We start from the raw sequence: 23,119 nt of genomic DNA, 5'->3' as shown, positions 1-23,119 counted from the left end.
GCTATTGTCCCTCCCTCCATTTAAATTTAAGCTAACACTAAAGCTGTATTAGTTTTAACCACTGATATATGTGTATGTATTCTCTATTATAATTTGTTTTTTACATGTGTTTTTCCTAATTCAGTGATCAGATAAGTTGCAAATAACTACTTAACATTTGTAGGATTGAAAATAATCAAAGATATTTGATATTTAAAACTGAACAAAGGCATTTGATTTATCAACAAAAGAACATGGTTACTGCTCTGTCTCTCTATTCTTGGGGCCTGCACTCTGGCTCTTCCCTCCACTGGGGCTTCTTTGCGTCTTCTCTCTCTCTCTCTCTCTCTCTCTCTCTCTCTCTCTCTCTCTCTCTCTCTCTCTCTCTCTCTCTCTCTCTCTCTCTCTCTCTCTCTCTCTCTCTCTCTCTCTCTCTCTCTCTCTCTCTGGTAAAATTCTATTCATGCTGGGTATTATTCATTTTGTCATTAAATACTTTCTATTACAAATGATGTGCTAACTTTTGATTCGGTGTTGACTTTGAAGCAACACTCTTCCATATATTTTGCTATTGTAACTGCTCTTATTTCCGTAGTTGTTAAGGTAATAGACAAGAAAGGTACCGTTTTCTACAATTTTACTGATAACATCTATTTAGTCCAGTGGTCCCCAAACTCGGTCCTGGAGGGCCACTGTCCTGAAGAGTTTAGCTCAATCCTCAATTAAACACACCTGAGCTAGATAATCAGTGTCTTAGGACCTCTAAAGACATTCCCTGCATTCCAATTCACATACTACCCATACTATGTAAATAGTACTCAAAAATATAATTAGTATGTCCCACATCGTAGTATGTTGAAAAGAGTATTCCAAAGATACCCGGATGGTTTACCATTTCCGGTCAAAATTTGAAGAGCGGATCGATGCACACTCTAACGGCTGATATTTCTCACAACCCATTGTGAGTTGGACGAAGATTCGATTAGAACTACAAACGCGAATAAAAAGTGTTAAAAAACTACAAACATGACAGATGTGCGAGTCCGACGGTTAAGTACAGAGGTTTAGATAAAGGGGTTGAGTGACCAACTATCAGTTTTTAGCCTGACAAAAATATATTTATTCAGTGTTGTCCACATTATATTTTAACTGTTGCAGCATTGTGAACTTTTGTAATGACACGCTTGGCCATTAACTTTTAAATGCATCATTATACTGGAAATACGAGGAGAGTCTCTGCATTAAAGACTCATGAATGGCAGATCAACGAGCCGCTACATCTCTCTCCGATACGGATGACAGAGCAGTTTAAATGGTGACGGGATGCACGTAACTAAGCAACAGACTCCGTTAAAGATGACGAAGTAGTCCTGAAACGTGCATACTTTTCTGCTACATGTATGTACTTTTCTTCACAAAAAGAGTACATACTTTTAGGATGTTGTATAGGCGAATTGGGACGCAGCATCTGATTAGCTGTTTCAGGTGTTGGATTGGGGTTGGAGCTAAATTCGGCAGGACAATGGCCCTCCAGTAACGAGTTTGGGGACCCCCTGATTGTGGCGCTGTGGCAAATGGCACCCTAAACTTTCATAACGTAAATGCCGCTTTGACTGCCGGAAGAAGTCCGCATGCGTAACCCGCACCAGTGCAGGCTCGGCAAAAGTGCGCATCTAGGCATCCTTCTGAGACCTAAAATGACGAATTGGACACCCTGCGGTCTTGTAGACTTAATGGACACGTGCATGCAGAGGCCATTGTTAGTCCACAAGACATGTCATGAAGACATGAAGTGTGCCATTTGGGCAGGGCCTTAGTCGTTCAGCAACCCTGCAGCATGAACCGCTGTAGACGAACCACCGTTACACATTCACTGCAGCTCACGGAATGTAATATTTCAAGAAAATGTCTTGTGGTGGCCCTCATAAGAGATCTTTGAACTGACACTTTGGCACTTTATCTCTTTATTAACTTTGTCTCAGGTTCAGAACTCTAATCTCAAATAATATATTTGTTGTTAACATTCAGAATTACATTTCAATTTCAATTTCAGGTCACTCATATTCTATGTTTTATGTAAGTTATTATCAGTCTAAAAGAAAAAAAAGATGGGTTTGGTCATTTTGATAAACACAAGTTGACATCTGTATGCATTTAGCAAAAGAATTACTTTACCTTTTTTAATTCAAATTGAGCAGATTTGTATACCAGTAAACATGAATAAGCGAGTATAGGCCTTAAAATGAGTTCCGAATAGGAGTTTCAAAATAACCACTATTAGATATAATTTCTGTAGGCTAGTATAAAATTATTTCAGTGATTCCAGTTTGACTAAAGTGGTTCTCGGTGACACCCATCTAACATTAACAGTCAGGTGCAAGTATTAACAATGGATTTGTCCAAAGGCTCAAGTATAAGGTTTTGTCAGTTTGTGGGCAGACGGTTAGGAGCTGGTTTAACCTGAGTTAGAGACTTCACAAAGACAAAAGATGCCACGCCAACCTGCTTAATTTTTTGCAAACTCAATAATTAAGGAAACAGGAATTTCAATGATTTAAGGAGATGACCAATAAGAGAGAGAGAAAAGGGGGCAAGTAAACGAGAAAGGGGTGTGAATGTAGGTGCGTTTGTGTGTAAAGGGTTGGGATGGTGAGATGGAATTTTGTTTTGTTTTTTTGTTGGGAGGGGGGGGGGGGGTCACTGCATATAACACTCAGTCTTTCCATTCAGTCCTCATTCGCTTAATCTACCTTTCTGTACTTCTTGCTCACTGTGAACTTCTGGAACACCATGTCAAGTAAGAGACTATATATTTTTTACTAAGTTTTACTATCTGCTGCCTTAAATTGAACTTATGATCTGCACGGTAATGCAGTTTACGGCAGCACAACTGCTGTATTTGATGGGTTAAACATTCTTGCAGCCTCCACTTTCTGATAAGCAGTTCAGTTTATAGGGGCTAAAGCAACATCTTAAGATTTCTTTACTCCCATGCTGCATGGCTACAGATCAAAAATATGTTTTTATTGAACATTGATGGAATAACAGATTTAGTGTGAAAATAATAAAAGTGGTTTGTTTGTTTGTTTTATAAATGTATGAGGTAAAACCAGCATAGGGCAAAAGGTGAAATTATTCATACAAATGCATTAGCTAAAATTATGTTTTAAATAATGTAAATTAATATTTGTTCAATCACTTTAGCAAAGTCTGTATATGTTAGGTAAATTTTGATAAATACACATTTATTTTTGTTTAATAAAAAAATGTAATTAAAATATGATCGTTTAAAAAATACAGACACAAAATTATTTTAAAAAGTAAAGATTCTGAGAGCATTGAAAGAGACACCTTGATAATTAAATACAGTTTGCCAGTAGTAACAAACAAATATGGCATTTTATTTTATATTATTAATATAATATTTTGTAAATATGATTTAATAATAAATATGGTGATTCTCTGGACAGCCAACTTAATAAATATGAAATATTTAAAATTTTTCATGTCAGCCAGCTTTCGCACAACAGCAGGGGTGCTTTTTAACCCAAATACTATACCTTTACATATTCTTCCATTATTGAAAACCTGTTGCTTTAATGATCTTAAACAAAATTAAATATCATTACCAGGATATCATTTTTGCCTCAAAATATAATCAATGCTTTCATCGATTTTCAATTGTTATATAAAATGTACAACATTTTTAAATAATGAAATATTAGATCAAATTTCAGAAAAGGCGAAACCGGCGCGACATACGATGTCAGAGCGTAAGCTGAACTGTGAGAGGCGTTACACTTTCTTCATAAGTTGAATACGGAAAGTGGCCTGGCAGAAGCTAGATATTTTACTTTATAAGGTTTTAAATATAGTTATTTTTCTTACACAAACCAATTGATTCTCTTCAGAAGACCGTTATTAACCCCTAGAGCCGTGTGTGGATTCCTTTTATAATGGATGGATGCACTTTATTGGCCTCCACATTTTGGGATGCTATTCACTGCCATTATATTGGATTAGCCATGACACACACACACACACACACACAGACACACACACACACACACACACACACACACACACACACACACACACACACACACACACACACACACACACACACAATACTTAAATTGTATATACACCTACCTAGGATGGCTTGAGGGTGAGCAAAACATGGGGTAATTTTTAGGGTATGTTCAGGGTGTTGGCTGTGATTAAAACTGCCGTTTTTAACCCCTCCTTTCAGAAAACTCCCCCTCTTTAAACAATTACAGGTCCATCGCTTTTCTTCATTGTTTGACTCCATGGGCCCGATTTTAACAATCTTAGTGCATGGTCTGAACTGAAGCGCATGGCACAGGCACACTTAGGGTGTGTCTGAATCCACTAGTGCCAGGCTCATGGTCTAAACGGGTTTTACCTAGTCTCTTAATGAGTCATAGGTGTGTTTTGGGTGTAACATGCAATAAACCAATCAGAGTCTCATCTTCTATTCCCTTTAAAAGCAAGTTGCACTTGCACCATGGCATAATTACTTTCATTTTTAATATTTTAAAATGTTTGAGTGCTGCTGTGTGTATAATAAGCAGAGTGTACGTACATGCATTGTGCACCCGCTTATAGGCGCCTATTACTTACGCGCCCTTTGAATAGCAAAACATTATAATTTTCAGTTGCCTCAAAATAGCAACACGCCAACAATGCACCTCACTCCTCATTTTCTTTTCAGACCAGCATGCCCATGGGCAAACAGATGTGTGCAAGTGCATTTGTTATTTAAACAACATGACGCTGGATGTGAAAATGATAACTGCATCGTGCTGAAACTAGCAAAACACTTACGTCGTGCTTGCCATCGCATTGCACCGGGTTAGTTACGTGCATATCCCATCACCGTTTAACTGCCCCTTTCAATCATAGTCAGATTTGTCACAGTTAAAATCCTCCACATTCAGTTTAATTTCCTACCATATTGGAGAGAAATGTGGTCGTTGATTCGCCATATATGGGTCTTTAATGCAGAGACTACCCTTATGTGTTTGCAGTTTAAATATAATGATGCATTTAAAAGTTAATGGCCAAGCGTGTCATTACAAAAGTTCACAGTGCTGCTGCAGGTGAAATATAATGTGGATAGCACTGAATAAATATCTTTTCGTCAGGTTAAACACTGATAATTGATCACTCAAACACGAAGATTCGCACATCCGTCATGTTTGTAGTTTTTAACACTTTTTATCCACGTTTGTAGTTCTAACTCGCAATGGATTATTCAGCACACTACAGTTTGAGACATACTAATTCTATTTTAACATACTATTTAGTATGGATAGTATGCGAATTGAAACGCAGGGTCTGTTTTTGGGATGTTAGGATTAATTAGTTTACTGGATCACTGAACACTTTCCCAGAGTTTAATGGCTTAAACTCACAAACAGAGAATCGCTGTTGTGATTGTAAAATACAAACACAGACGCAGACGCACAAACACAGAATCGGGTTAAAAGTTAGAATGGAAATTTCCTCCTACCAGGGTTACAGGTCCAGATGGTCAGTGTGATTGTGATAAACTTCCAACTTCTATTGACTGAGTGATGCAAATTACGTTAATGTCGCAGCTTCACGTACTTCTGTAATTTATTTGCTTTAAATTTTTAAAGTTAATGACTTTAAATCAATTGCATTCGTTAACGTGTTAACAGCCCTATTTAAACGTATCATTCCCTTCATGTTCATGTTCTTACAAATAATACTTACACACAGAGAATGTGACATATTTAAATGTGTACTGTTGCACAGTAGAATATAGATACCTCTAAATGTAATAATAATAATAATAATTCTAACACTGTAATTAAACATGTAACTTCAACTTTTCAACTTTTTTTAAAGTAATAAAAGCAAATATTTTCTTCAATTTTTTATTTTAACAGTATAAAGCTCAGTTGTGCAGCGCTTTGTTAGACAAAAAAAAGTTTAATTTAATTTAAAAATGAATTAAATTAATGTAATTAGGTAGCTAGTAGCCTACTATTTACTGGTAAATATACAAACATCACATACAATGGCACACAGTGACTAAAACAGCTCTGGCATAATGTCAAAAACACTTCTATAAATAATTTACAGTTTCTTTACAGTTATTGAGGTAAACATCCATTAAGCACTGAAAAAAGGTACCGCACCGAATTTCAGGTACTGGTACTGGTTAAAATGTGAACCAAACCCAACCATATTGCTGACAAACCTCTTTTGTATCACATCAATTTCACAGATATTCAGAAAGGAATGGCTCTCCTGATTGGAGCCTTTCACAAATACTCAGGAAAGGAAGGAGACAAGCAGACCCTGAGCAAAGGCGAGCTCAAGGACCTGCTCACCGCAGAGCTAGGAGACATATTTGGAGTGAGTCTCTTTACATTGAACATTTGAAAAATAATTTCTCTTTTCATTATGACATTTTTGTTAAAAATGTTGTTTAAAAATTAGGTATTGCAATTGCTCCTTTCATTCTTTTGTATTAATTCTCATAATGAATATTCTTTGAGCTAATAAATATAGGCCGTTTGAATCATCACTGTACAGATCGTGTCTCTGATTGTGTGTTGTGTGTGTGTTAAAGAAAACCCAAGACCAGGCAGCTCTGGATAAGATATTTAAGGATCTGGATGCAAATGCTGATGGCGTTGTGGACTTCAAGGAGTATGTCACCCTGATCGCCTGCATCACTATGCTTTGCAATGACGCTTTTAAAAAAAAGTAAATAACTTTCTCTGGTTGCACTTTATTTTACAGTACGTGTACATACATGTACTTACCTAAGAAAGTACTGGGTAATATAAGATAACTATTTGTGGGTTGAGGTAAGGTTTAGGATTAGGTTCAGGGTTAGAACCTAGTTATTTGCAATTTATATAATTAAAGTACATAGGGAACAGGACTGTAAAATAAAGTGCTACACTTTGTCCTTACAGGAAGTTTATGTCTGTAAAGTTATGAAACAGCTATAAAAAAAAAAGAATAAAGGTTTTTAATGTTTTTAATTAACTGTATCCTTACAACATGTGAGTTTGTATCTGTACATGTGTATTTATGGCTGCAGTTTAATTAAATGGTTAAATCCTATAGATATACCCCAAGAGTTTGAGCTTTGTTGGAGCCCTTTAAAAGTTTTGACATGCTCTGATATTTGTGCTTTTTTTCAGTTTCTAATAAACACATTAATGACAAAGGTGTAATTATACTGTATTCAGCACAAACTGGGCTACCATAACATATGAGAAACATGTACATGCTTATATTTTTGAGAGAATAATGTGCATGGATTTTTTTTTAAACAAAAAATTGCTTATTTTCTATTATTGCAATTTTCTTGGCTTATTCTGATTTCCAATTTTTTTTTGTTCGTGAGATCGGCCGATACCGATTTTTGCCAAATCCGATTTTCTTTCTAAGAACTATAATTGACAGCATATACAAACACAAATCCACTTTTTCTGCAAAGCAAATTTTTTTATTATTATTAAAAGAAATTAGTAAACATTGCAATAGGATCTTCTCTCACTTAAACAACTCTCAAAATATGTGTTCTGTGCCAGGAAAGAATAATTGAAAATCAGTTTCTTTATGAAACAAAACATTTTAAATGGACCTGTTTTCTCTTTTTTACTTTTCTTACAAAAGTCAAAAGATCCTATGAATGAACAAAACTGAAGTACAATACACCTCCAAATAATAATTCAGTTTGCCAGCTAGGGATGTCATTCCATGGTACCTACCATAACATTTTTATGGTAGCCTACTCTGTACCAATTTAAGTACCACAGCTAAATGTTTTTTATATTTTGTATTTATTTAACCATTAAAAAAATTGTATTACGTTTATTATTTATGATGATAATCATTATAAGTAAATAATACATAAACATTTCTAAGGTGGTATGCTGTATAAAAGTAAACATTGTTTATAAAAAAAAAAGAAAAATAATCAACCATCTAGGCATAATTCTTATTATTAGTAGTGGCTAGTGACATATTATTATTACATAGAGATGTAGCTAAGGTAATCTATCCTAATATATTCTGTTAATTTCCATTTTTTTAAAAGCAAACTTTTATTTTGACGGGTTGCCGTAAAGACCTTGGAGAGAGTTGGAGTGTCTGTGTTCATATAACGACAGTTTATGCGCTCGCCTGGTCATCCAGTGCCATGAACTCCATCATTTTCTTCGTAAATGCATTGATGCTTTGGTCTATGCTTTGGTCTTTTCGCTACTTATTATACCAAGGAAAGATAGGAGAGGCGCTGACCTGTGGCTGGCTCTGAGCTCTGGCTAAGTTAGCTGTAGCAGTTTTACCTTTACTAACGTTAACTTACCTTCTTCAAACTGGGCATGTTCCACGTGCTGATGGAGTTACGTGTCTAATTATGTTAGTAGGTTTGTCAAGTTTCACAAATGGCATAATTGCCAAGTGTCTTCTTCGCTCGCAGTAAAAAACGTCCATGCCAACGACATGATTGCATGCAGCTGTGAGCGCGAGCGTGGCTGTGACGTCAATGATCGCCGATCATGCAGAAAATCGGCCAATTCCGATCCCTGGCCGATCAATCGGAAAAAAACAGATATGTGTCCACAAATCTTTTGACTATGGGTAATGTTGCCAAGAGTTTTTGCTTCAAGCTTATGTGAGAATGCCTACTTATTCACATTGATTTACATTTTGAAGACATTTTTTCTTACAAAGGCTATGCGAAGGGGTGTGAATGTTCATGAATAATGCTGTGTATCACACCTGAGAGACAAAAAGACCTGCATAATGAGCTCCAGGTATGTGACTGAGAGAAAAGCAACAGAACTAAATAAAAATATTTTGTTGTAGTAGAATGTAGTCAACAAAGGCACATTACAAAGGCCTAGTTTATAGTAGATAGCAGTAACACAGTGAAACTGAGTGCACTTAGAACTGTGGGCTTTTACTGTTTTTACTGTCCAAGGTATACATGGTTAGACAGATTCATATAGAGCATAACTAGATGGATAATTGCAGGATAATACAGTTACCAACACTAAATACATACCATCGTCAGCAGGATCCCCAAAAGTAATGGATGGCCCCCCATGGGAAGGACCAGTGCACTCTCTCGGAAACTGCACCGGCGCAGCGGAGAGGCCCGAGGAGCCTGTTGACCTGTCGGGGAAGCCTTCACTGTAACCCTCGGTCTCCACCAAAGCGTTCAGCAAAAAGTAGCAGCCCTCTGCTTTGCAGCGGGAGGACAACTAGATTGGGGGATACACAATGGGACTCCACCCTTTTTGAGGTATTCTAGACCTTAAAACTGTGATGGTCATGTTCCCACATGAGTCGCTGCCTCAACTGAATGACCAACTCAAGACAGCAATTGTGACCATCAACTGGGGACAGAAATCAACTGCATCCAGAAACTCACGGGTTTGAATGACATCTTGAAAAGATGCAGGGTCAAAACATGTTGCTCTTTTTGAAAAGGCTGCTAAGTGCTGAAGAATATAGGGATGCCCACAGCTCACAGCAGTCCAACAGTGCTAGCCTGCTTGTGAGCATGAGAAAAATGGCCAGCGAGAAGAGGTGAAAACAGCTGTTGTTCTTCAACACCCGCTGCACCAGAGAGAGTGATCCACCTCCCGAACAGACTTGTTCAACACTCTTCACAGGAAACCGCAAACTGGACACCAGCACCATTCGACTCCGAAGTAAATAAAGCATGCGGTATTCCACTTTCTTATTTATTCCTGTGCTGCCGGGAAGAACATGAAATGTTTGAACCGAATGCCAATGGTCATTGGCTCGTTTTTAAACGCTCAAAGTAGATTGGTCTCTGAAAAGATCCTCAATTCGTCAGTCATTATTGGTTATTATTGGTCTTTCTTCACTCATTAGAATTGGTATGTTGTTATATTTTTGTATCCCTCTCATCCACTAAATCATACCCCATATTTCACTAATTCCCTTTTTTTCTCCCATATTATCACATAATTTTCTCCAGAAACCTCTTTTACATGCTTGGATAACTTTCCTTACAACTCCTTATGCTCTCTTATAATTAAAACTACACTGTGTGATATTTCCCCCATCTAGCGGTGAAAGAGTGTATGGCCATCCAGTAAATATTAGTTTCTGTTCCTCTCAATTCCAATTTCGATTTAACTCCATCCGTGGCCGATTTAGTCCAAGATTAACATGGCTTATGCTCATTAATGTATATTTACTTTTTTCAAGAAATAAAGTTTTTCTCGTAAGTTTATAATATGCCATTAAAAATACATACAAATGCCGGTCGCAATATGTTTTTCCCCAGGATGCATTATATTAGTATGTTATATTACTCTTAGGCAAGAGAAGAGGCACATTATGGAGGGTACACACACTGCACCGTGAATAAAAGTGAGCACAAAAATTGTTCTCTAACATGTTCTCTCTTTCTACAGTGCAGTGTTTTTGGAGTAGGCCTACTGTCAGCAGTGTTTTTATTGGTCCTTTGCCTTTGTTTTGTTGTTGCTTATGTCTTGCTCTTTCTGCTATAATAACTATATGTGATTTCAGATATGGTTTGGTTGTTTCTTATATGGTTATCTATTTTGGGATAGCAGCTTGACTATTCTTTTAATTGCACATGTGCACCCAGCTTATGTGTAATTCCTGTATAGGAGCCCTGCAGGATTCTTGTAGGATTCTTATAAGATTCTTGTAGGAGTCCTGTAGGATTCCTGCATGGTTCTTATTGAATTCTTGTAGGATTCCTGTAGGATTCTTTCTTGTAGGATTCCTGCATGGTTCTTATAGGATTCTTGAAGGATTTCTGTAGGATTCTTGTAGGACTCCAAAAAAAGTCCCACAGGAAAATGATCACGAAAATCCTGTGGGATCCTGCAGGGATGCACTGTGCAGGTCTGCAGGATTTTTTTTGTAAGAGTGGTAGGGGAAGGCACCACCTTTTTCATCTATGGTGGCCTAGAAGGGCTCTCCTCCAATTGGTTATACATTTCACGTTCATGGCAGGCTGTAAGCTGGTCTGTTCTGATCGTCTTTACAACAGTAAACAAAGTTAATCCAACATAGCCTACACACACACACACACACGTTTGTTTTTGTGAAATATGGGGATATTCCTAGGGCGTATTGATTTTTATACTGTAAAAACCATATTTTCTATCCCTTACCCCTGCCCCTAAATCTACCCATCACAGGAAACATTCTGCATTTTTACTTTCTAAAAAAAAATTAATCCTGTATGAGCATTTTGAAAAGTGTTTCACCCTCTCCTTATAATATCAGCTTAATCCATAGAGTGAGGACCATCTTTAAAGGACGTTTGGGGGTGGATGAACTGACCAACCTCAGGACTTCTGTGTCATTTTTAATGGACTGATTTATGCCCTGCCCCTGGACAACCATAACTGTATAAAAATACTTTTTATTTTATTCAGCACGTAATGGTCAACCTAGCTGATACCTAAATTGAATACTGCCAATATTGTGAACTTAGGAGTGTATTTGTTTGTTTATTCATTTATAAAGCAGAATTAAAACAACATGTATTTGATATAGGGTAAACAAACCATATAGGCCTAATTTGCTTAAAAATCAGCTGATTTGTTAAAACTTTCCCTGTCCCTTCGTATAACTTCTGCCATAAATACAACTAATTTGATGTCGTCTTACAGCATATAATTCTTACTAATTCTACCTTTTTGAAAGCACTTTCTCTCCATCTCTGTTGATCACCCTTGCTTGTTTGTTTTTAATGCTCTTCGGTCATTTCTGACCAGAAAATCTTCTGTTCTAAAAATTCTAAAAATCACAGCTTCATCGGAATGATATGAAACTTGGTGACTTTTATGGCATTGGGAATGTCAATATATATAAATAATTTATATTATTTATAAATTTGAGCGCTTTCCTTTAGCTCAAACAGTAGAGCATGGCGCTAGCAACGATAAGGTAATGGGTTCGATTCCCAGGGAAAGCAAGAATTGAGAAAAATGTAAAAAATGTGTGCCTTGAATACAATGTAAGTCGCTTTGGATAAAAGCGTCTGCCAAATGCATAAATGTAATGTAAATGTAAATAAATAAACAAACAAACAGGGCATGATTAGAGGCCTGTTGCATGAAGCTAGCTGAACAAACATTGTTTACGGAGTTTCTCTCGTTCAGTCGCACTATCGCCGCAGACAGAGAATACTAGAGTGAATAAACTAACTCGAGCCAAAGCTCTCGCCGTGCTCATTCTACCGCCGCCGTGCTGAAGCGCTGCGGACAGAGAATGCTAGAGTAAGTTAGACGAGCGAGCTCGGGCTGTTGGGTATGTCAAGAACAATGTCGCTGCAGCGCGCGCTTACTGCCAAGGAAGTTGTAATGGCTGCCTTGTCATGATAGCGCGCGCGCCCCTTCCACAGCGCGTTGCTGACTAGAGCGTGACTTACGTCATAGCACGCGCTCACTGTCAGAGCATAAGGGCGTCGGAAAATGGCTGCCAAGCTAAGCCCTTTTTTCCCTCTATCACTTCCAGTCCCCTTATTCAGACGGCTGGAAAGGTTTTTACACTGTAGACAAAGTGTCCACTACACAGTGTGCACCCCTACATAAGCACTGTTAATTCAGCCTCACAAAATCACAAATAAATCCCGCCGCGGCCGGATTACACCATATAAAGTCAACTAGCCTTATTGCAGTGTAGTGATTTTTACTTTTGTCCACCCAAGGACACTAAGTAAGAGAGTGATTGGTACTCACGTCACCGCTGACGTTGTGAATTTGGATCACACGTCACTTAAGGTGTGGTTATGAGTACATCAGATGACCACCTTCCCCCCTGTTAGTTTGGGACACTAGTTAAGGCCTTTTACCTTGGCTGTATGAGAACACTCCGCACAGGAGGCTGCCCAGTCATTTATAATGAATGTAAAGGGGGAAGAGTTGGTCAGCTGATTTATCTGAAAGATTGGTGAGATTTCTAACTTGTAGAGCCTTTTCTGCCTTATCAGCACAAGGAAGACACAATTGTAATAAAATAGATTTTATTAACAAAAGATAAACAGAACATTTAACACAACTACTAAATGAATACAATGAATGATAAAGGAATAAAGTGCGTAAAATGCGTAAAATACATGTGAGTAAGTTAAGTGTGGCTATAGAAGAGATACGTTATCTTACGGAAGATAAACTGTTGTTTCTCTGAAACTAAGGTGAAGAACCTTATTATGTATCAAACAAATAAACGAAAGATTATTTGTTATTAACTAGCATCAGTTATATTACCTCTAATGTAAATTAGAAAATCATATACTGATAATATACAACAATGCCAAGGTCTCTAGAAAGAGGTTTGGTTAAGTGATATTTACGTTCCATGTGGTTGAGTAAGCAGTCCGATGGTGATGACTTCTTCCAATGGTTTTGCTGGGAGACAGTGCAGTAAAGAAAGGAGCTGGAATCCGTTTCAACAGCCTTGAACACGAAGATCTGTGGGATGCTGATCTCCTGGGGCACCAAAGGGTCCTAAAATCTGGAACACGCAGATGAGGCCCTGAAGTAGGTGCAGAAGGTCCTTAATCTGGAACACGCAGACGAAGGAACCTTAAAGTGAAGGTTTGCTCTCCTGAGCTTAACCTTGTTGCAAATGTCTCTGTGTGTCTTCTGCCTCTTTGGACCAGACACTCAGAAGTTGGTCAATCTGCTCTGGTCTCTTTAGCATGGAGACTCAGGACGCGCTGTAGTCGTCTCGCTGGACTAAAACTCTGAACGTAGTGTTGGTTAATGTCTCTTTCCTCACAGGCTGGAGGCTCAGAACGTTGTCGTATCTGTCACTGCCTCACAAGCTGTAGATTCAGATCCTCGGATCTTGTGTTGTCTCTCTGGTTAAACCAGAGGCTCAGAACTTGGTTGCTCTGTCACAGTCTAATCCTCGGCGGACAGACTCAGAACTTGGTGAACTGTTTGTCTCTCGGATGTGGAGACTCAGAACCTGGTTGCTCTGTCACAGTCTAATCCTCACGGGACAGACTCAGAACTTGGTGAACTGTTTGTCTCTCGCATGGAGGAGACTCAGAACCTGATTGCTCTGTCACAGTCTAATCCTCAGGGGACAGACTCAGAACAAGGAGTGTCTATTGAAAGGGTACCTTTATCCTTTTCCGAATAGGAGGAGATTGCAATTTGGCGCTTCTCCATTCCAGTGTTGCTATTGGCTGCTGGCATCAGAGAGGGCACACAGTGTGGCCCACCCTTCTTTCCCCTGTGGAACTCATTTGCATACTGTACACAGTTAGAAGTCTTTAAAGGGTCTTTAAAGTTCATCAATGCATTTCTCACTTTCCAAACCACCATCAGAATACCCTTGGCAATATACCAAACACATAGACACCAAACATGATGGAAAAAGATTGAACTGTCATGTGTTCATTCATTTGTTCATTAACAGCTGAGTTTGTGGAAGATGTTGCATTACAAATAGCTGTCACTGAGAATACTTATTTATCTGAATAAGTATGAGATGGATATGTGTAGTTTACATCAGTCTTAAGGTTTCCAAACATAGTTGTGAATGGATTTGGATGGATCAGTTTTGGTCTTTCTTTGTTTCACCCACTACTGCTGAGGTCCCGAGGAATGTTTATGGCCGTCACAAATCAGGTCATTAGGGATCCATCTCTAGATGGGTGAAGGGCAGAAACTGCATGTGGACCAATGAGAAGTCCTGTCCTTCCTGGGCTTGGTACTAGAGGTCTTCTTCTTGCCCCCAAAGAGGTGTCTGGATGTTGTCCAAGCATCTTTAGCTGATGGGTTGGACATCTTGTTTGTGCTAGTCCAACAAGATCCAATCAAAATGGAGCAAACCTTTGTCCACTGTTATGGGCAAAGAGGGGCCCGGCCATAAACTGGGCCCTGGAATTCTGCTGTCCACTACAGCAGTCAACTAGCCTGTGGTCAAACACGCTTGTCTGCATGCGCGCTTTCAGTCTAGACTAGAACATAACGGCATTGTGGAATGGCTCACATACCACCCGCACTTCCTTACATTCTCCCAGTTCCCTTAAGTTAAGTGACTGGAGATGAAATATTGCAGTCAACTAGCCTGTGTTAAACACGCTCGCCTGCACACTAATGCTGTGTGCGTTTACCCCTGTGGATTTGCTCACTGGTTTGCACCATGGGTATTCTACGTAGGTTGTGCGCCACTGCACATTGTTTACACTACACACAAAAGAGCTTTCTATGTAGGAAATGTGCCCACTTTACAGTCTGCACTCCTGCACCCAAGCTCTTTTCACAAAGTTCACTCTCGCACACACAATATAAATGTGAGGCGCGCGCCCACTGCAAAGCCTGCACCGCCAAAACTAACACTATCCCCACAGTGTTACAAGCAGTGTTACAGCACAAGCAACCCGGCTAACAGGCCCCTATTACTAAGCGGCCAGCCCCCGAATCTAATTCAACCCCTGGCTTCATGAGCCCAGGCCTGGCAGGCCATTCCTGGTATATAATATTGGGTGTTGAACATATAAAACGAGGTTCTCGCTACAATTTTACTCGCAGACCCCGCGATTCAAGCCGTGGTCGAGCCCTCAGTAAGAAGCAGTGTCAGTCACGTGCTTCTCGCTGAGGCATTGAAACTGTTAAAGGAGAGAGCGGCGGAAACAGTACACCCGACGCTAGCGAGTCAGGTTTTTACTGTCGCTAATTCCTCATGCCGAAAATGGATGGCGGTCTCAGGCCCATTTTCCAGGCATCTGAACAAAGCACTTATGACACGCTCGTTTCAAGGTGCCGACGGTGAAACAAATCCTCGCGCACATTCGCCCCGGGGATTGGGTTTTCTCAATAGATCTGAAAAACGCATACTTCACGTTACGATAACCCCTCTACAGGCCATTCTTGAGATTCGCCTTCGAGGGGCAGGCTTATCAGTACAGTCATTGTCATAGACTCAAGACTCAATGAGCGTCTTACGGCATAAGAACCACCACGTCTTGATAACGTACATAAAATCGCTAGGGCAGCCGAGATCAGACTCTCTTCACTGCATGGCTAAGCATCTCCTTTTATGGGCAGAGCACGATCTGAGCTCCCTAAGGGCGGCTTACGTGCCAGGTATTCTGAATCAGGGTCCGGACATGTTATCCAGAGGACCCATGTCCCCAGGGGGATGGTCCCTTTACCCGCAAACGATTCATTTCACACAGCACACGCTGCCCAATATTTTTTCTGCAAACGCAGGGATGCCCTGGCCCATGTTGGCCCAGACTCCCTCTATATGTTCCCTCCGATCGCGATCCAGCTGCAAGCCTGTGCTTTTTAATAGCCCCACTTTGGAAGAAACGCACATGGTTCTCCAAACTGTTTCAGCTGTCAGACACAGCCCCATGGCCTATTCCGCCAACGAAAGGGAAGATCTGGCATCCCAATCCCGAGCTGTGGGCCCTCCACGTATGGCCCATCAACGGTATCCGGGAACCTCTCTGACAAGTTATGAACACTATTTCGGAAGCTAGAGCTCCTGCTATCTGGCAGCTCTGCTTTGAAGTGGTCAGTGGTTTTCTAACCAGTGTGCTACGCGAAACTTCGACGCACACTCATGCGAACTGGCGGAACTGCTCGCTTTCTCCAAGAGCTAATGGACGCGGGTCGTCCCACCTCCATACTCGGGGTGTGTGTCTCCGCCATAGCAGCTAGCCACGCTCCGATCGCGGCACATTCACTAGGGAAAAGTGATCTTATTGTGTGTTTTCTTAAAGGGGCCAGGAGATTCAGCCCGCCTTGCCCCTACCTCGGTCCCTATTTGGGACCTCGCCATGGTTTTGGAGGCCGTGAAGGGTTCCCCCTCCTAACCACTTCAGACCACGAGCTTGAAGCACATATCACTCAAAACCGTTTTTCTGCTGGCTGTGGCCTCGGTTAAGCGAGTGAGTGGCTTACCTGCACTCTCCGTGAGCCCTTCCTGTCTTGAGTTTGGGTCCAGCAACTTCAAGGTTGTGCTCAAACCGAGGCATGGTTTTATGCTGAAAGTGCTATCAACCCCTTCAGTATGCAGGTCTTTTCACTGCTTAACCCGCGTCTCAGAGAGAATAAGACGCAAACCTATTCTGCCCAGTCAGAGCATTGAGATTGTATCTAGAGCGCTCCGCCCCCTTCAGGCAGTCGGATCAGCTCTTCATTGCTTCGGTGGCCGCACTAAAGTTCGTGCTGTCATGAAACAGACTCTCACACTGGATAGTGGATGCAGTCCCACTAGCATATAGGTCTAGGACCTAACCTGTCCTACAGGCATTCAAGCCCACTCCTCTAGAGGTATGGCCTCATCTTGGGCTTGGTCGTGTGGCATTTCTTGGAAGATATCTGTGCGGCGGCAGGCTGGGCCTCTCCGTCCACTTTTATCAGATTCTACAAGTTGGAGGTTTCAGCTCTACAAGCAGGGCTTCTCTCCATCTAGGCTCTTTCTAGACCCTGACAAACAGATTGCCTTATGTTTTGGCCTGTACACATTAGCCCTCAAGCACTTATTCATTCATCATAAGATCCGACTATGTCCGATCAGCTGTTCAAACGAACCGACTCTTCCGGTTCTTCATTCCCCTTATAAGCCGCCTCTGTCAGTCTATCGGGGGATTATTAACATGTGCTTTGGGTATACTGGGTCAGTCAGCACACACGGCGCTTTACATTGTGTTCCCATACGTAATACGAGGAACCTCTCTCGAAAGGGAACGTACTCGGTTACTTTCGTAACCTCGGTGAGAGAGGAACGAGTATTACGTTCCGTGCCGTGTTTATGCTTCTCAGGTATCGCTTCAGTCGATCTTAAAACCTGACACCTATGGCGAATTAGGGTCTTATATAGCCTCCTGTATGCAAATATAAGCACCTTTTTTGGCGGGCTTCTGGAACGCCCCCCATTGGTTCGTTCCTCTCAGCCGCCTCACCATAGGTTCCTGCAGTTGCCGCGGCCCGGCCAATCAGAGCGCTCCTCGCGCTGGGCTATGGCCGTGCAGCTCACTGCGCTTTACATAGATACCTTTATTAATAAAATTTTGCTTCACATTCTCGAGAAAAGGAGTTTTTCCCATACGTAATACTCGTTCCTCTCTCTCAGGGAACCGAGGTTACGAAAGTAACCGAGTACGTTATGATGATGAAACGTGACGAAGACAATCAGACGAGTGCGACAATATATGCTTTATGTGTGTTTTTCAAGTCATCTCAATGTAGCCTATTTATTGTATCATATGATCATATGAATAATGCAGCTTTTTTAATGTTTAGTATCTTCTGCTCACCACGGCTGCATTTATGTAATCAAAAATAGTTCAAACAGTAATATTTTGAAACATTATTACAATTATTAAAACCGCTTTTTTTCCCTATGTGAATATATAGTAATTTATTCCTGTGATCAAAGCTGAATTTATCATCATTACTCCAGTCTTCAGTGTCACATGATCCTTCACTATCATTCTCATATGAAGATTTCATAATCAAGAAACATTTATGATTATTATCTGTGTTGAAAACAGTTCCCAAAATGTTGTGGAAACCATCATAGCCTACATGTTATTTTTCAGGATTCTTTAATGAATAAAGTTCAATGGACAGCATTTATTTGCATTTATTAAATAAATTATCTAATTTGTAATATTAAAAATATCACTTGTGATCAATTTAATGCATGTCTGATCAATAAAAGTATTAATTTCTGTCTTTTTTAATTTTACCACAAATGTTTAGAAAATTAAGCATCACCATGAGCAGCACAACTGATAATAATCCTAAATGTGTGTTGATCATCAGATCCTCATATGAGAATGATTAGTGAAGGATCAATGAAGACTGGAGTAATGATGATAAACTCAGCTTTGATCACAGGAATAAATTACACTTTACTATATATTCACATAGAGAACAGATGAGTTACATCAGAATATATATATATATTTTTTACATTGCATAAAATCGATGGAGTCTTAATGCAGAAGTGTTATATAAAGCAATCATAAAATTGGCAAAAAAATAGGAGAATAATATTATAGATATTATTGTTCAATATTATAGATGTTATTGTTCAGCAGTGTATTTGATATCTTGCCCAATTAAAAGCAAGGGATGCGATAAATTATATTGGTCCAAAAAAAAAAAATGGTATTACGACATTTCTGTCCCCCTCACTTCTGAAAAGATGGCTACGCCCCTGCTAAGTGATCAAAAATGACCAGAAATGAATGAGAAAATCAGCAAAACTTTGCCCAATTTTTGTACAATCTACAAATTGGGCCATAATGCTGAAAAAAAGCACACATCATTAATGGGTGATACTAAAACATCAAGAGTTTGATAGCCTACTGACACATCCACTCACACACAGAGAGAGAGATACAGTAATACAGAACAACATTTTGAAAATATGTAAAATCCAATCAATAATTCAGTCATAATACAGGAAAAGCTCATAATAGTGAATGCATGGTCTCTAAAAAGTGTCCAAAGTGTGTTATGAATGAATATTTTTTTTAATTTTAATTTTAAAACATTTTTTATTTTAATTTTATTTTTTACACTGAATTTAAAAAATGGGCATAAAAATGAATACTTGTGTTCTCTTTCTAACACAATGATTAGGTTTGACTGTAATCATAATGCAAAAACTAACATTTTAAATCACTTTCTCACACATTTAAAAAAAAATCTAAAATGTTTTCACATTCTGTGTCTGATTTCAAAGTCTGATTTTTTTTTAAATATATGTAGCGCCCCCTGCCCTCTTAGGATGTCACCACTCCTAAGTTCTATTAGGGGGAGCAGCGGGTTCAGAAAATATGTCTCTCGACAAGTTATTATTACTTATTTCCTACCTCTGGTATTAAATTAGTTATAAACTGATCCTTAACTTCTTTTGTTGTTTTTGTTGTTGTAATAAGATAGGTCTAGGTGTAAAAACGTTAAAAGACTTCACAAAACAGGTAAGTATAGTTAAATATCACACTATAAGGCTTTATTATCACAGATAGATATAAAATACTTAAAAATAGGAATAAATAGATAAATATGTCAATAAATAAACCAATACAATAAATAGTAATAGAACAAGTAATATACGCACCCCAATAAAGGAACTGTAAACTTTAAATTCTCTACTGAGTAGATTATTTCAACAGGAACCCTCTTTAAATCAATCTCAGTGTGCGGCTGCCTGAACCTGTTTGTAACAAAATACACACCAACCTATATTCTCATAAAGGCAGGAAAATTAGACCCTCAGTCTATGTAATGTTAAGGTTTGTTTTAACCATAACGAAAAAATAAAAACAGTAAACATATAGACATCAAACGTAAATAAATGTGGGCCCGAAGAACACAATGGACGCCATTAAACCCCCTGTTTCACTGAAATTGTGTGGAAATGTTGATGCACATTGGAAGACTTTCAAACAACAGTTTGAGTTGTATATTACAGCCATTGGACAAACGGCCGCTGCAGATGAAAGAAAGATTGCCCTGCTACTTACTATTGCTGGAGTAGATGCTGTGGAGGTTTTTAACACCTTTATCTTTGAGGATGAGGCAGACAAGAAGAAACTGGACAAGGTATTGGAAAAATTTGATGCTCATTGTTTGACAAAGAAGAATGAGACATATGAACGATATGTGTTTAGAACTCGAATACAGCATAAAGGAGAGGCTTTTGATTGCTTTCTTACTGACCTCAAGATCAAGGCAAAAACCTGTAATTTTAACGACTTGAGAGATTCTATGATTCGAGACCTGATTGTGTTTGGTATATGGAATAAGAAAATACGAGAACGATTACTACGAGAGTCCGAGCTTACATTGGATCGTGCTGTTGAATTGTGCCAGTCCAGTGAATTAGCGCGACAGCATGTGATGCAATTTGATGTTGCTACAACGATGTCCTTTCAAAATGCAGCCACAGCAATAGATGCCATTTCGTATAGAGACAAGAAACGAAGTTATGCAAGAAATAGTAGAGGCAATGACAATGAAACTTTTCTTTGCAAACGTTGTGGGACTAAACATAAGTTTAGACAGTGCCCAGCATTTGGCAAAAGGTGTTCCAAGTGTAATGGCCTAAACCACTTTGCAAAAACATGCTTCTCAAAAGAATCTATCATAGAACACCAAGTGCAGGTAAGTGGAAGAGGACACCGATGATAGTGATACCTTGAGTGATTCCTTTTATGTTCAGATGGTTTCGGAGGAAAAAGAGGTATCCATGATGGAGTCTGCACAGTCATCAAAGTGGATTGTTCCCCTTGTGGCTAATGGGACAATATTACCTTTTAAATTAGACACTGGTGCTAAAGTCAACTTAATTAATATCAGAGATGTGAAAGCACTGAAAGAAAGACCTCTCATTAAAAAACGCACCGTTCCCCTTAAAGCCTACAATGGACAACCAATTGAAACAAAGGGAGTTTGTAGATTGAAAATACAAGTTAAAGGAATGACCCAGAATTTAATGTTTGTTGTGGTCCCAAATGGCCATGAATCTCTTCTAGGAGATAGAGCATGTGAAAACCTTCAGTTGGTTAGAAGAGTGTATCAAGTGAACCAAAATGTAGTCGCCCAGACTGGATATGATTCTGTTACTGATCTTGTGAATCAATTTCCAGATGCTTTTGAAGGGCAAGGAACGCTGCCATTTACTTACAAAATACAACCGAGGGAAGATGCTACACCTGTTATGCATGCTCCTCGTCGGGTTCCTGTCCCTCTGCGAGAGGCCTTGAAACAGGAATTGGATCGTATGACCCAATTGGGAGTGATACGGAAGATTGAACAACCAACAGATTGGGTAAATTCCATCACTTGTGTGAAAAAGCCTAATGGTGAATTAAGAGTTTGCTTGGATCCTAAAGATCTTAATGATAACATCAAACGAGAGCATTATCAGATACCTACACGTGAAGAGATTCTTAGCGAAATGTCCGGTGCCACAATTTTTAGTAAATTAGATGCATCTCATGGTTTCTGGCAGATTCGATTGAATTCTGAGAGTAGCAAATATTGCACTTTCAATACTCCCTTTGGAAGATATTGTTTTCTGCGTCTTCCATTTGGAATTAAATCAGCTCCTGAAATCTTTCATCGAGCAATGGAAACCCTGATTGAAGGTCTTGATGGTGTTCGTGTATATATTGACGATCTAGTTGTGTGGGGTTCTACCCTTGAACAACACAATCAGCGACTATTACAACTGATGGAAAGAATTCGAGTCCATGATTTAAAGTTAAACAAAAGTAAGTGTCAGTTTGGAGTCACAGAAATAACCTTCTTGGGTGACAAGCTGTCTGCCAAAGGCGTAGAACCAGATCCGGCTAAAGTACAAGCCTTGCTGGATATGCCTCCACCTAGTGACAAAAAGGGGGTTCTTCGTGCTTTAGGTATGGTCAATTTTCTGGGAAAATTCCTGCCAAATTTATCAGTCAAGACCAAAAACATGAGAGCATTGTTACAAAATGATAAAGAGTTTGTGTGGTCTTCATTACATGATCAAGAATGGAAGAAGTTAAAGGAGATATTGACTACTGAACCTGTCTTGTTTTTTTTTATCACACTCATCCACTTAAGATCTCTACAGATGCCTCACAGGATGGACTAGGAGCTGTGCTGCTTCAGGCCATGGGAGAGTCCTGGAGACCTGTTGCATATGCTTCTCGATCTATGACAGAAACTGAAAAATGTTACTCTCAGATTGAAAAAGAAACTTTGGGGTTGCTATTTGGTTGTGAGAAATTCCACAGATATGTTTATGGATTACCTACTTTTACAGTAGAGACAGATCATAAACCATTGATATCGATCATTCAAAAGAACTTAAATGATATGTCAACCAGAATTCAGCGTATGATGATGAAATTGCAAAAATATGATCTTCATTTAGTGTATACACCTGGGAATTCTCTCATTGTGGCTGATGCACTGTCTCGAGCACCGGTTATTTCAGAGAGCAGTCCCATCATGGACGAACTGGAAGGACATGTGAGTACTGTGGTTTCCTCTTTGCCCTTTTCGAATGAAATATTGAAACGTATTGTGGAGGAGACTGCTAAAGATGTTGAGTTGCAGAAGGTGATGGT

The 23,119-nt window shown here is 39.3% G+C and overlaps 1 protein-coding gene and 1 long non-coding RNA gene across 6 annotated transcripts in view; both read left to right on the top strand.

The window, feature by feature from the left end:
• The first annotated feature begins 2,685 nt into the window (after positions 1 to 2,685).
• The window catches only part of LOC137083079 (ictacalcin-like), a 107,646-nt gene continuing 87,212 nt past the window's right edge, over positions 2,686 to 23,119 (top strand). Inside the window, exons 1-3 of one of the 3 annotated variants that reach the window (XM_067448769.1) lie at positions 2,686 to 2,776; positions 6,260 to 6,390; positions 6,608 to 6,744. In XM_067448769.1, coding sequence (XP_067304870.1) covers positions 2,770 to 2,776; positions 6,260 to 6,390; positions 6,608 to 6,744 — 275 coding nt within the window. In that variant the 5' untranslated portion in view covers positions 2,686 to 2,769. Of the gene's footprint in view, positions 2,777 to 6,259; positions 6,391 to 6,607; positions 7,119 to 23,119 lie in introns of those variants that run through there. The other 2 variants (XM_067448771.1, XM_067448770.1) reach the window with 2 other exon arrangements.
• LOC137083747 (uncharacterized) overlaps positions 8,180 to 23,119 on the top strand; it is a 73,296-nt gene continuing 58,356 nt past the window's right edge. For 2 of the 3 annotated variants that reach the window (XR_010906589.1, XR_010906590.1), the window contains exons 1-2: positions 8,180 to 8,813; positions 9,077 to 9,716. This is a non-coding gene — a long non-coding RNA (uncharacterized lncRNA). The remainder of the gene's footprint in view (positions 8,814 to 9,076; positions 9,717 to 23,119) is intronic. The other variant, XR_010906591.1, reaches the window with a different exon arrangement.

The sequence above is a fragment of the Pseudorasbora parva genome, chromosome 7 (assembly GCF_024679245.1).
Source record: "Pseudorasbora parva isolate DD20220531a chromosome 7, ASM2467924v1, whole genome shotgun sequence".
Classification (NCBI taxonomy): Eukaryota; Metazoa; Chordata; class Actinopteri; order Cypriniformes; family Gobionidae; genus Pseudorasbora; species Pseudorasbora parva.
This window is presented reverse-complemented; position numbering and strand designations above follow the sequence as displayed.